This window comes from Microtus oregoni, unplaced genomic scaffold, assembly GCF_018167655.1.
Source record: "Microtus oregoni isolate MIOR12 unplaced genomic scaffold, Mior012 000027F_ref0000203, whole genome shotgun sequence".
Lineage (NCBI taxonomy): Eukaryota > Metazoa > Chordata > Mammalia > Rodentia > Cricetidae > Microtus > Microtus oregoni.
Genome location: NW_024543086.1, coordinates 18,084,193 through 18,096,344, shown reverse-complemented (window position 1 = coordinate 18,096,344; position 12,152 = coordinate 18,084,193). Strand labels below are relative to the sequence as shown.

The 12,152-nt window shown below is 57.5% G+C and overlaps 2 protein-coding genes across 2 annotated transcripts; both read right to left on the bottom strand.

The window, feature by feature from the left end:
* Positions 1-101: 101 nt before the first annotated feature.
* On the bottom strand, positions 102-521 carry Nhlrc4 (NHL repeat containing 4). Its single transcript, XM_041676583.1, has one exon. The coding sequence runs from the start codon at positions 519-521 to the stop codon at positions 102-104; it is 420 nt and encodes a 139-aa protein (XP_041532517.1).
* Positions 522-2,825: 2,304 nt separating this feature from the next.
* Prr35 (proline rich 35) lies at positions 2,826-4,911 on the bottom strand. The gene is made up of 2 exons (XM_041676681.1): positions 3,848-4,911; positions 2,826-3,569 (listed from the first exon to the last, which is right to left on the bottom strand). The coding sequence occupies exons 1-2, from the start codon at positions 4,909-4,911 to the stop codon at positions 2,924-2,926; spliced, it is 1,710 nt and encodes a 569-aa protein (XP_041532615.1). The 3' UTR covers positions 2,826-2,923.
* Between the last annotated feature and the right edge of the window lie 7,241 nt (positions 4,912-12,152).

Sequence of the window (12,152 nt, the reverse complement as noted above, 5' to 3'; positions counted from 1 at the left end):
GCTAAGGCCAGGTGTCAGAGCAGACTCAGCAGCCCCCCAGGAGCCCATCAATCTCCCATGATGGTGTAAAGGACTCAGGGCTAGCCAGTCATAGCAAGGGGCTATTTCCCTGAGGCCATCTCTCCAAGATACTGGTACACCTTGATGCAGTTGTCCCCTGCATCTGCCACCACCAGTTGGCCCTGGGGAGCACAGGCTACACCCAAGGGCCTCTCTAGTCCCTCCAACTGCAAGCAGATGGGTGGCCCAACCCGGGGAAACAGGGTTACTTGGTGCTTCTGCTCATCAGCCACAATAATGCTACCCTCCGAGTCAGAGCACACACCTGCTGGCTGGCCGAAGCTATGCCCAGTCAGGGTTCCCAGGGAGCCCAGAGGCTGGTGGGCACTGCCAAACAGCTGCACATCCCCAAATTCTTCACTCACAGCAAGGCCCCCATCAGGCCCTGGACCTACCCAACAGGGGCCCTCTAGACCTAGCATGGAGGTTGGAGCCAGGGTCTCCCAAGTTGGTCCCAACATGAAGCTGTGCACAGTTCCAGGCAAATAGTCTGTCACCAGGAAGTGGCCAAAGGCATCCACAGTCAACCCTCGGGGGGACAAGAATGTGCCTACAGTCACCCAGCAGCCCTGGGGTTCCCGGGAAGTGTACCGGAGCGCATACACGGCCCCATGGATGAGGTCACTGACAACCACAAGCCCGGAAGCTGTCACGGCCACATCCTCTGGAACAAAGGCTCCAGTTCTATTCACGCGGCAGAGTAGTTGACAAATGGATCGTCCCTCAAGATCCAGCACATGGACACAGGATGCAGCACCAGCCGTCAAGAAGAGCAGGCCATCTGGGGAGCAGTGCAGGCCTCGGGGGCCCCCGGCAGCCCCTGCTGGTACCAGGATTTGCCCCAGCAGCCGGGGCTGCCGGGAGCGACTGGCATCTCTAAGCTGGTCCAGCCTGAGATCAGGCCCTTAGTTGTAGATGGCTAGAAGTAGGGGTGGCTCAGGAGCTCAAGGAGTCAGGACAGATGGGAGGCCAAGGGCAGTAAGTCAGTCGGTCTCGGCTTCCCCGCAGCTGTAAAAGAGTTGGACACCCATGGGTGCTGACGGTGACTGGTGGGTGCTGGCGCCCTCCTACTGAACTGGTGCAACAGTGGTCCAGGAGACACCACCCACGCAAGAAGGTCAAAGGTTTTGCTCTGAAGCCCAAATCGCAGGCATCACTGTATCCCAGCTTAGGAGGGAGGGTGAGGGGAGACAGATAAGCAACTTCCCTCAAACTCATCAGCCCTCGGATTCTCCCACAGGGTTGGCCTAAGCTCCTGTTAGTGTTCCACCACCACCACCACCACACATAGCCCCTCTGCTTTGACCAGAGAGTGAGCCAAACCCCAGCCTCCCAGGGCTCTCCACTTGCCCCTTCCACAGAGACCAGGATATCCCTTACCTAGGACCAGGCTCCTGCCCTGGACTTTAACTCACGCCTCTGTTGTTAGAGACAGGCTGGGTGTGTGTCTGTGTGGCGGGGTAGGGAGTAGGGGAGGAGTCACCAGACAAGTCCCCTGCAGGGACAAGTTGAGCAAGGAGGCAGGGAGGGGCTGTTTAGGTTGAGTCCCTGGCCTCCAGGCCTGCACCCTCCTGCTTGGGTCTTCCCCTGGGCCTTACCCTTACTCTGGACACTTCCTACTGTCCCTTCATAGCTGAAAGTCTCAGACAAGCCTGCCCTCTCCAGAAGGGACCCAGAGTCCTCTACAACAATAGGCCACCCCTCCAGGCAGGACCTTTGTGTGAGGAACAAACCTTGGTCACCCTCTTGCCACCTCCACCAGGAGGTCAAGCTGGCAATGTTGCCTCCCAGGATCAGAAACCAGGATACAGTAGGTACATGGGGGTACAGATTTAGGAATTGAGGTTCCTCGGAGGCCTGGCTCTGCCCCCAGCGGTTCCCCCAGGAAACTTTCAGGTCCAGCCAGCCAGAACTCTCGCCCCAATAACACCCGCAAAGCCTCACGGCGGGGTGGCTACCTGATGCTATCACCAGGTGGATGGTTAATGGAGCAGCTGAAGGTCCTGTTTGGACTGGCCCCAGCCTGGCCAGTCCAGCCCCAGTGAGAACAGTGCCTCCTCCGAGGGCAGCTTGTACTTCAGGGCATTCCTGGGTGGGCATGGAGGCTACAGCCCAGCTCCCCAGGGAGAAAAGTAATTTGCTATGGCTGGGGGGCCCCAGCCACCCTCCCTGGCTGTCTCCCACCCTGGCCTGTGGAAGGCCGAGCAGGGCTGTACTGGGAGGGAAGCAGTGAGCTGTGAAGGCCACTGATGCCTATCATGGCTGCAGGGACTGGCGGGGGGCCCAGGAAGGCCACACCGGGTGAGCAGCCTGGAGCCATAGAAGGCAGGAGGCTTTGACCACCACAGGCAAAGCTGGCATTGGTCTGCTTGGATGGATTCAGGCCCAAGGACGAGCAGGGTCCTTGCCCATCCCCTGTGAGCTGAAACAGACCAGGTCATCCTGACATGTCTGCCTCTCTGCCACTCTTCCCTGAGTCCCATCCCTTGACCCCAGACTCTTTGGAAGAACCAAGTCCACAATAAGGACTTTGAGGCCGAAGGTGAGCCCTAGTATGGTGTCCTAGACACTGCTCCCAGGGATGCCCAGGCCAGGGACATTTCCTTGAGGGTGCCCAGGTGCTTATGCAGGGACAGAAAAGGAAAGAAACCCAAGTAGGGTGTTTGAAGGTGGTTTCTGTTTTAATGACCGCAACTCTGTCCAATAAATAGATCATGACCTTCCTATGTCCATGTGACCCCAGAGATAAACCTCTACCATGGGCTAGTGTTGGGGGATGGGGAACATCTGTCCAGAACGCATGCACACCGACACTGGACAGGCCCAGACAATGGGGCCCAGGCCAGGGAGAGGAGCCCACGCATTAAGGTGGCTGTGGACAGACCTCAGTCCCTGGGAGGATCTTCAAGCTTGGGGTATCTTTAGGGGTCTGGGAGCTGCCAGCCCCAAGACGATTGCCCCAGCTACTACCAGGAATTCCATGGTCCTCAGGGGCCTGGAGCGGGAGGGCAGGAGGAGGGACGCTGGAGTCAGCCTCGCACTTGGTGGTGCGGCTAGAGAAAGGCTCGAGTCCAGGACCTAGTATCCTGGAGGGCTCAGAGGCCCCCCTTGCCAGCATGGGGCTTGGCTCGGGCAGCCCCCAGGACTCTACAGGTGCCTTAGTCCCCTTGGCAGGCACCCGCTTCACTGAGAGGTCCAAGGGTGTGTCCAGCGGCCGAGCTGCCTGGGCCAGCGCCTGATGGATGGTGAACAACTCGCGGCGAATCTTGCCAAGCTGCTCCCGTAGAGGTCTAGGGGCGAGATCCCCAGACGGTACCAGCTGCCCCAAGCACTGCTCCACCCTGGCGTAGTCGCCAAAAGCCTGGGTCAGGTCCTCTCCCACTGGGCCCGGACTTCCTAGCACTTGGCCTTGTGGCTGCTGCAGAAGGCGGACCTCAGGGCCTGGGGCCTCAGGATTACCCGGCTCCTTGTCCTCAGGCCAGAATGTCAGGGAGGACCCTGTTGTTAGGCTGAGAAGTAGAAGCCAGTCAAAAGGCTATCCTGCCCGGTAAAGTCCCCCCTAGCCCCAGCCTATGTCTTCTGCTCAGTGTTACCCACACCTCAGGGAAAAGAAGAGGCTCTAGTCTAGAACGGCACATTCAAAAGAAAAGAGAAAAAGGGCTCTTTGGTATCAGATTCCTCTGTGGTTTGGAGTCTCTGCTCCTGGTAAGTAAGCTAAAGATGGCCTCGTCTCCCATCCAGCCCACCCTGACACCCCACCCCAAGACCCAAAGATCCTGATACCCACCTGCTCTGACAGCCAAATTTTGCCAGTTTCAAGGGGGCCTTTGGGAGCTCAGGCATATCGCCCGGGGGCAGCCTCTTCTGCGGGTTGCTCTGAGCCACTCGTTCCAGTTCTCCTTCATGCCCTGGGTCTCTGGAAGTGCCATGGGGCCAGGGTGCCCCCAGCCCTGGCACAGGCACCTTCAGCAGCCCAGGAGCAGCCAGAGCCCCAGGAGGCCCCTTGAGGGACACAGAGGACTTGGTAGGGGCAGTCCTGCCTGCTGACTGTCCCAGGGCGTGCTCCAGTAGCAGCGGGTAGTACAGGCGGGGGGCCAGGCCTGGGCGCTCGGGTGCCTGTGGGGTTGGGAAGGCTGCAGGGGGCAGCAAGGGACTTGCTGAGGCCAGGAAGGGCATGTGGGCTGCAGCCGCGGCCAGTGAGGGCTCCAGATAGGAGAAGAGGCCTGGGCCGAGAGGGTAGTTGACACCCAGCAATGACAAGTGAAGGCTCTGGGCCTCGGGGAACTCTCCCTGGGCAGGAGGTGGGTAGCAGGGGACACTACTCTCAGAACCCGCTGAAGCTACAGCCCCTAGAGCCCCACTCATCAGACCACCGCTGAGTCCTGGCTTCCACGACTCTGTCAAGAGGTTACTGGGGCCTGGACCTTTCCGGATGGCTCTAGTCAGAGGGGGCAGTGACCCTGGGGACTCCTCTGGTGTAGGTTTGGGGCCCCTGCCACAACGACGCTGGGAAAGGCTGTCAGTGACGAGATCTGGCACAGTAGGCTGGCTACCTGGGTCTGAGAAGTCTATAGAGCAGCTGGAGGTGGGCACCCGAGGCCTGGGCGAGGGGGATACACGACGGCATGCCCAGTCAGGAGAGTCTAACAGCAGGGAGAGAGAGTCCTTGCAGAGGCTGTACTTCATGTGGTTGTAGAGATGGGACTTCTCTAGGCAGGTGAAGGGACACTGGAAGCACTTATAGTTATAGGGCTTGCCCCAGGGTCGTGGGATGTAGTGTGGCTTCTTGGGCTTTCTTGACCGTGCCCTTGTCCCAGTGCCCACTCGACATGAACCTGCCTCGCGAGACATGGCAGCCTGCTAGCAGGCAAGCCTGGGCACCATGACCACCTGCAGATAGGAGAGACAAGGACTCAATTAACACCAGGTCTTCTCACTCTCTGTTCCTCTTCACTGGGGTCCCGTCATCAGAACTCAAGAAGCCCCTATTTGCTTCACCTCAATGCTTCTGGCCTTTGTACTACAGACCTTCATTCTTTCGGGAGGAGACGTGGTGGCATTTGCCTGTAATCCCATAATTTGGGAAGCTGAGGTGGGGGGTTTCTGTGAGTTCCAGGATATCTTGAGCTACAGAGTGAGATTCTGTCTGAGGGGCGGGGGAAGGAAAGGGAAAATGAAGGCACCTAGATGTTCTGGCCCAGGTACACGTAAGTAAGTTTGTAATGTAAGGATGGTCTAAGGAGGACCTAGAAATTGTGAAGAAAATATTGGTTTTTTTTTTCTGAAATTAAGCTTAAATGGGTGTCTTGTATTTTATTTAGCAAGTGATCCTGTACAAATCACCACTGCCGGGGCCAAAGTAGTCCTGTAGGCCAGTTTCTGGGGTAACTGGTCCCCATTTATCTCTGCTCTTTGCGCCAGGCAGGTCCCCACTCAACATTTGGTAAGTGAATGAGAGCAGCCGTGTGTGACCAGAGCCACCAGTCTGATGGCCCTCTAGAGACACTTTCTTGTTGAGCCACCTGCCCCTGCCAGAAACAGAAGCAAAGCACCGAGATTAGAAGCCACCAGCAACCATGCAAATGCATGTGTGCACGCATGTTGTGTGTATGTATACCGGAACGAGCTAATAGAGTGTCAAGTGGACACTGGAGGTCTCTCAGGGGATCAGCCACACATGAGGTCCCCAAACCCAGGCTGGGGGGAGTGGATGTCACAGTATGGCCCCATGGCACAGCCACCTGCTCAACCCAGCTCCATCTGGGTGGCTTCAGGCAGGTCAGTGACTGAGCCTGCAGTGACCACGCTCAGCCAAGACTCTCACGTCCTGCACACTGGCTCAGAAGCTCCTCTTCACTCCATCTGGGCCACCACCTGGGCCGTCCACTATCCCAGCGCTTGTGCCTGTGCATGGTGCATGTGCACATAGGCTTTGGGTGTGTGCATACGAGCATGCAAGATTCCCAAAGAATCCTTGCTCTCCGCCTGGAGAAGCAACTGCATGGCTGAGCTAACCGGGCACACACATCCATACCACTTCCCACTCAGGATGGATATGGCTGTTCACAAGGGTAAACCCACATTACAGACTATGCCCAAAGACACACGCAGACATAGCTGGGATTCAGACTTGCTTATAGATTCATCATAGATGCAGACATACAAGAGCCACATGATTGGAGCGGCGAGGTTGGGAGTGGAAGACAGTTGTTGAACTCCGCTTTCTTGCATGCTGGCCATTGCACGTTGCCCGTGGCAGATATTCACCTTTATTCTCACCAAAGATCAGATTGTCCCCACTTTGGTGGATAGCTAGAAGAGTGAAAAGCATTGCATGCCAAAAGGCATGGGACCATACAGAGGAGTCCACATGACCAGGCTGGGCACTGGAGATGGGGCAAACACAGGCTAAGGGAGACTCCTAGGTTGGGAGGTGGATGCTGGCTCAGGAAATGGTCGGGGCCTCCCTGAGGGGTTGCAGACCCAGCCTGGACTTGGCATGTATAGAGACAGTCTCTTCTCCTGCCTGCATTCCAACCCCCTCTCCCGCCCCGCGCCCTGCAAGATGTGATGACAGATAGGGATGTGTGCTCAGGCAATAGAGGCGTCTGTGCGGGAACCATCGATCACCCAGCCCTGGGAGCCACACAGCTGTGCTGATTGGTGCTACTGCTTAACCTATCTCCCAGCCCGAACTGGAGGGGTCCTCCTGGGGCCTTGGACCCAGGGGGTTAGGCTCTTGTGTTTCTCTCCAGACCAGGCACCCGAGGTGCTGACCTCTCCAAGACCGAGAGGATGCTGGGCACTGGTCCACCACAGTGCACGTCCCTACACCACACATACACAAAGACACACTCCTTCTGCCGCCACCCAGTCCCAGCCCCAACTTATGACCTGGCCTGTGCTCCCTTACAATCTGGCTTAGAGCCTGGTCAGAACTAATAGCTGGAGGGGCCAGCCCACGCATGCGTTAACCCTCTTGGGATTCAGTACTCTACAGGGATGGGCACAGGAGCTGAGGTGGACAGCTGGGACCCTAAAACCTTCCTTTTGCCTCTCCGCTGCGGGCACCGCCCTGATGATTCCTCAAAGTGCGGGGATCACAAGCAGCCCTTTACACGCATTCCATTCTGTCCGGAGCTTGAGCCCCAACTTCACTGGAAGTGCCGCTTGTCTGCCTTACCGCGTCTGCCGAACTGAGCCTGTGGAGGGGCAAACTTCCCACTTGCGGAAACCGCGGCGTAACTGAGGTCCAGAGCTGGAAGCGGTAGCGATGCCGTGATGCCGCCGCAGCCGCCTTCCGCGTCCCCCGACGCCGACTCGCAGGCGCCCACCAAAGTTGGCAGCGAAGCGCGTGCGCCACTGCGCGAGCTCCAAAACGCAGCGACCTCCGACCAGGCTGGGCAAGGGAGGCGGGACAGCCTCAGTTGCAGACGGCTCACATCTCCTTGCACGCCGCCCCGCACACTCAGTGGACGCGCTGGGACGGCTCCGGGAGGGAGTGAAGTCGGACCCGCCACGGTGTTGCAAAAGCCTGGAGTGGCGCGCAGGTGCGGGCCGAGTGAGGGGCTCCTGGTACCGTCCCCGCCCCCGACGCCTGCAGGCTGCCGCGGGGGTGCGCAGAGGCTGCCAAGTCTCCCGGGTCGCCCGCAGCGGCAAGAGGGGGCGTCAGCACACATCCGTCAGGGGTCTGGCCCCTGACAGCCTCCTGTCCACCCAAACCAGGTCCTGGGGGCTGAACCCTAGGATAGGGGGGCTCCAGAACAGACCAGGAGGGGCCAAGCCCAGAGCTCAGGCGGTGGAACCTATGTGTCCTTGCCAGCTTCTCCTGGGTAAGCCAGATCGCTTGTGTGGTTCCTTTACTCCAAACAGGAGGCGTCCCCCACTCCCCTTGCTCTGTTGGCTAATGGACACAATGCTTTAGCACCCCCACCCCTGGATTCATCACGCCACTCCCAGGCAGGTCTCACTCTCCACTTCCTAGGAGGTTCCTCTCCACTTCAGGATAGATCCAGCGCCTTTGCTCACTGTCTGAAGTGCCTCATCCTCGCTGGTGGCTTTCCCTAGAAGGGCTGTGAGGTGACAAAGGACCCAGGTCGGTTTGGAATGCCCAGCAACTATAAATGCTGGAACTGCCTTCTCTTCAATGTCTTTGTGGTCAGAACTGCTCCTGGGTCACACTTCTTAACCAGATCCCAGGGAAATTCGCCTAACTGGTGGGTTCCAGAGGTGCATGTGGGCAGTGGGCATGGCTTGGACAGAGACAGATAATCTCTCTCTCTGGAGTGTGCCTATGTGTAGGGAAAAAACCTTAGCCCAGAGGTGTGCTGTTTAGCATTTCAAGCATGGAAGGGTGATTGCTACCCCAGGCCTGCACTGCTGAGGCACAGAGGTCAAGAGACTCTTGGGAACGTAGGACTGAGCTATTGGCTCCTGGGATCTCTCCAGTTCAGATCAGTGGAAGAAGGGAAATCTCTGTAGTGACTTTGGGTCACTACATGGGGGCAGTCATAGGGTGGAGGGCACTGAGGTTTCAGTACTTCTAGTCCCATGAACCTGGACTTGGTTCCCATGTCTGTGTGGCAGATAATGGCCAGTGCCCAGCTGTTGGCCAAAATCCAAGGGTTGCAGGTCAAGGAGTAGGGCCTCTCCAGCTTTTTCCTGTCTCCGTGCCACCTTCCTCGAAAGCAGCCCACCCCCCAACTGAGAGGCGTCCAGAGCTGGAAGCGGTGCTGTGGATTGTACAGCATGCTCCTTTCTGCCTGCCTGGCCCAGCTAACCAGCTGACCATGCAGGTGGCCTGGGGCTGGGAGACAGCTTGAGTGGCCAATGTGCCAGTAGTCCTGAGACCAGGAGTCCAGCTCCTTGTGGGCACTAACTAGAGATGATGGCAAACTCAGGTCACTCTGAGACAAGGAGAGTGGGAACACTAGGCACGGGCCCCTTATTCTCGAGGCAAACTCAGGTCACTCTGAGACAAGGAGAGTGGGAACACTAGGCATGGGCCCCTTATTCTCAAGGACAGCTCTGTCCTCTCTGGGAACTGTGGAACAGCCTCTGGCTGGCGACATCAGGGGCAGACTGGAGGTTGCTGCCACTGTCCAGGGAAGGCCTGGCTTCAACAGTCAGGGAACAAAGCCTGGAGCAGCTCAAGTGAACCTGTGGTCTGCAGGACAAACCCAGAGATACACCATGTAGCATCTCAGGTATGAGGTTGATAGCCATAAGGGGGATCACTGCCGAGGCCAGCTCTGTGGAGGCCCAGAGAAGGGAGATGGGAAGAACATGGCCAGAATGGGAAGAGCAGGAGGGAACTGGAGCAGCCCACATGCCCGGCAGTACCGCCTCTCATGGGCCTTTGCAGAAATTCATGTGAGACGGGAGGGAGGGGCCACATCCAGAAATGACCCTAAGAGTTTCTATCACTTGAACATATTCCTGGATTTCCTAGAGGGGGAAGAAACTCCTGAACCCTGGGCTTGCCATGGAGGTCTGAAGAGCTTGGTGAGCCTGGCAGCCCCTCCCTTCTGCCCAAGGGGCTCTCAGGCACACCCAGCCCCTTCTGATTTCCTCTTCCTCTCTTACCTTTGACCATTCCTCTGCTGGGGCCTTCCACCCACCCCTCTAGGAATGGGGGACCATGAACTCTAGGAGATGACTCTACCTCCTGAGTGGCTGAGCTGCCATAGCTTGGTGTTTGGACTTGTCACCCCGAGCCTGAGATCCTGCCCACACTCCCGAAGCAGTAGCTCTCCCCTCTGGAGTACAGAGAGCACCTGGTCTTAGCTTTAGGCCCTAATAGGGTCCTTGACTAGGATAGGGGCCTGGTGGTCTCTCCTGGTGTGGGTCTTGCCTTTACCCTCAGCAGGAGGCTTATTTCAGCCATTTAACCTTCTCTTCTTGACCTGCCCATGGCTGCCCGCCTGTCACCTCCATTAGCATTGGCCCTGGTGGGTGCTGGAGGCTTGTGAGCTGGCTAAAATTTCTGGACTCTGCGCTGTCTCATTCCCTCAGTGTTGCAGCCCTCCCCAAGACAGGCATGGAGCTGGCTGGAACTCCACAGTGGGCAGAGGGACTGAGGTTAGAGCCAAACAGGGTCTAAAACCCACGCACAGAGGGACTCCATGGAGCGGCAGCAATTCTGTAGTCCTGCATAGTATACTTGGCAGTGGCTCACTTTGCACCTTCTGAGTACAGGACACATGGCAGCATCCGTAGTCCTTGTGAAATCCCTGGTCCAGAGAGGAAGAGACACCCTTGTAGTTTCACCTTTGTTGCACAAAGTGTCCTTGGGGACTGCAAGCTGGTGGGAGAGCAGACCGAGGGCTTAGCTGCTGCAGGAGATAGGCTCCTGCCTGAAGCTCGGTTGCAGCTGGAGGCTGCAGGTCTCGATAGCCCCAGGGAGCCACAGTGGATACACAGTATAGGAAGGGAGGCTACGGGACCTGCTGACTGCGGAGGGAAAACCTAGGTTCAGGAAGCTAGGACATGGGTGGAGCCCATACTGGGGGGCATAGAGCAGTCTAATGAATTTTCCTTCTGGGATCTGAGTGCTCCATTCCAGGACATGCTGGGTTATCCAGCAACTTGGGGAGGAAGGGGCTGCCACTATGTGCTGGGCAACAGGATGGATGAGACACCAGTGATTACTGGAGGATCTGAGCCAGGTGTGGTATGTATACGGTGGTGGTGTTTGTAAACCCCCTTTCATGGGAACGTCCCAGGTGGACAGGGGCCTCTTCCTTTGGAGGGAGCAGCCGGCCTGTCCAGGTGGGTGGGACAAGTTCATGCTGCCCAAGCCCCCGCCCGATCTCTGAGCCCGGTTGGCACTGGTTGAACAGTGCCTGGGGCCGACAGCAGCCATATGTTGGGAAGTGGAGCTGTGTGCGTTCCTCTGCGGCCCCTGGGGCCAGCCTTCCTGGGCCTGTCACAGATGATTTTCCCTGCCTGAATGGCAGGCAGGATGGCGGGTGGGGCAGTGGGGGCCTGGGTGCTGACCCTATGTCCAGGGCCTTCACTGCCCTCAACACCAGGGACTGCCACTCTTGGAGTATTCCAAGGGCTGAGCCTCAGTTTGAAGCCACCAGAATTTCACTGAGTAAACCCTGTGGTGGGCACCCCTTTTAGATCAAAGTTGGGGTTCAGGAGAAGATTCCCGGCTTGTTACCAGGGAGGGACCTCCTGCCTGGTTGTGGGTGGTGGCCAGGGGTCCACACCAGCTTGCTGTGTGCCCCGGGCAGGTGGAAGAGGGCCGGGAGCCGCAGCCCTGTCAGCCCAGCGCCCAGAGCTGTGCACAGGGAGGCAGGGAGGTCATGGCTAATTTGTACACTAAGTGCTTCTGACAGGGATGCCTCACAAGTGAGAACATGCCGCTGCCTGCCCTGGGAAGGCCATAACAGCTAGCGATGAAGACAGTGGGCCCAGGAGAAAGGGCCATGGGGACACAGGGCCAATAGGGACCAGGAATTTGGGGGAAGCCATGCTGATGGCTACTGGAAAGGTAGGTCTGAGGAAGAAACGTGGAAAGTGAGGATGAGACAGAGATAAGGGGGCAGAGCCTCTGACCACTCTCATGCCCAAAACTGTTTCAGTGACTAGTCCTATTGCCCCTGACCACTCTCATGCCCAGAACTCTGTTTCAGTGACTAGTCCTGTTGATCTTGGGCTTCAGACCTCCTGCTCATGGTAACCCACCCAGTTTAGCCTAGTGTGTTAATGCTATGGTGTGAAGTCTGCTGCTGTGACTAGTCTGCCCACCTCCCTCCTCCAGTCCTCTCACCCCATCCAGAATCAAGCACTCAGCAGCCTTTTGAGGAGCCCTAGCCCCCTCCCAATACTAGCCAGAGTTTTGCTTATGTGTATAACTTCCTTCTGAATGCCCCTTTGTTTCCCTTCCCCATATGCTGGGGTCCATGGGGAAGGGAAGGGGAAAGTGTTTGCTGGGACCAATCAGAGTGGGTGAGCATTAGCAGTTGGACCTCCATCTTGCCCCAATACTAGAGTCCTGCCTTTTCTCGAGTTGTTCTGGGGCTGGAGCTGCAGGGGCCAGTATAGTGGTGCCAGGTGGAACAGGGCAGAAGAAAGAGGAACTA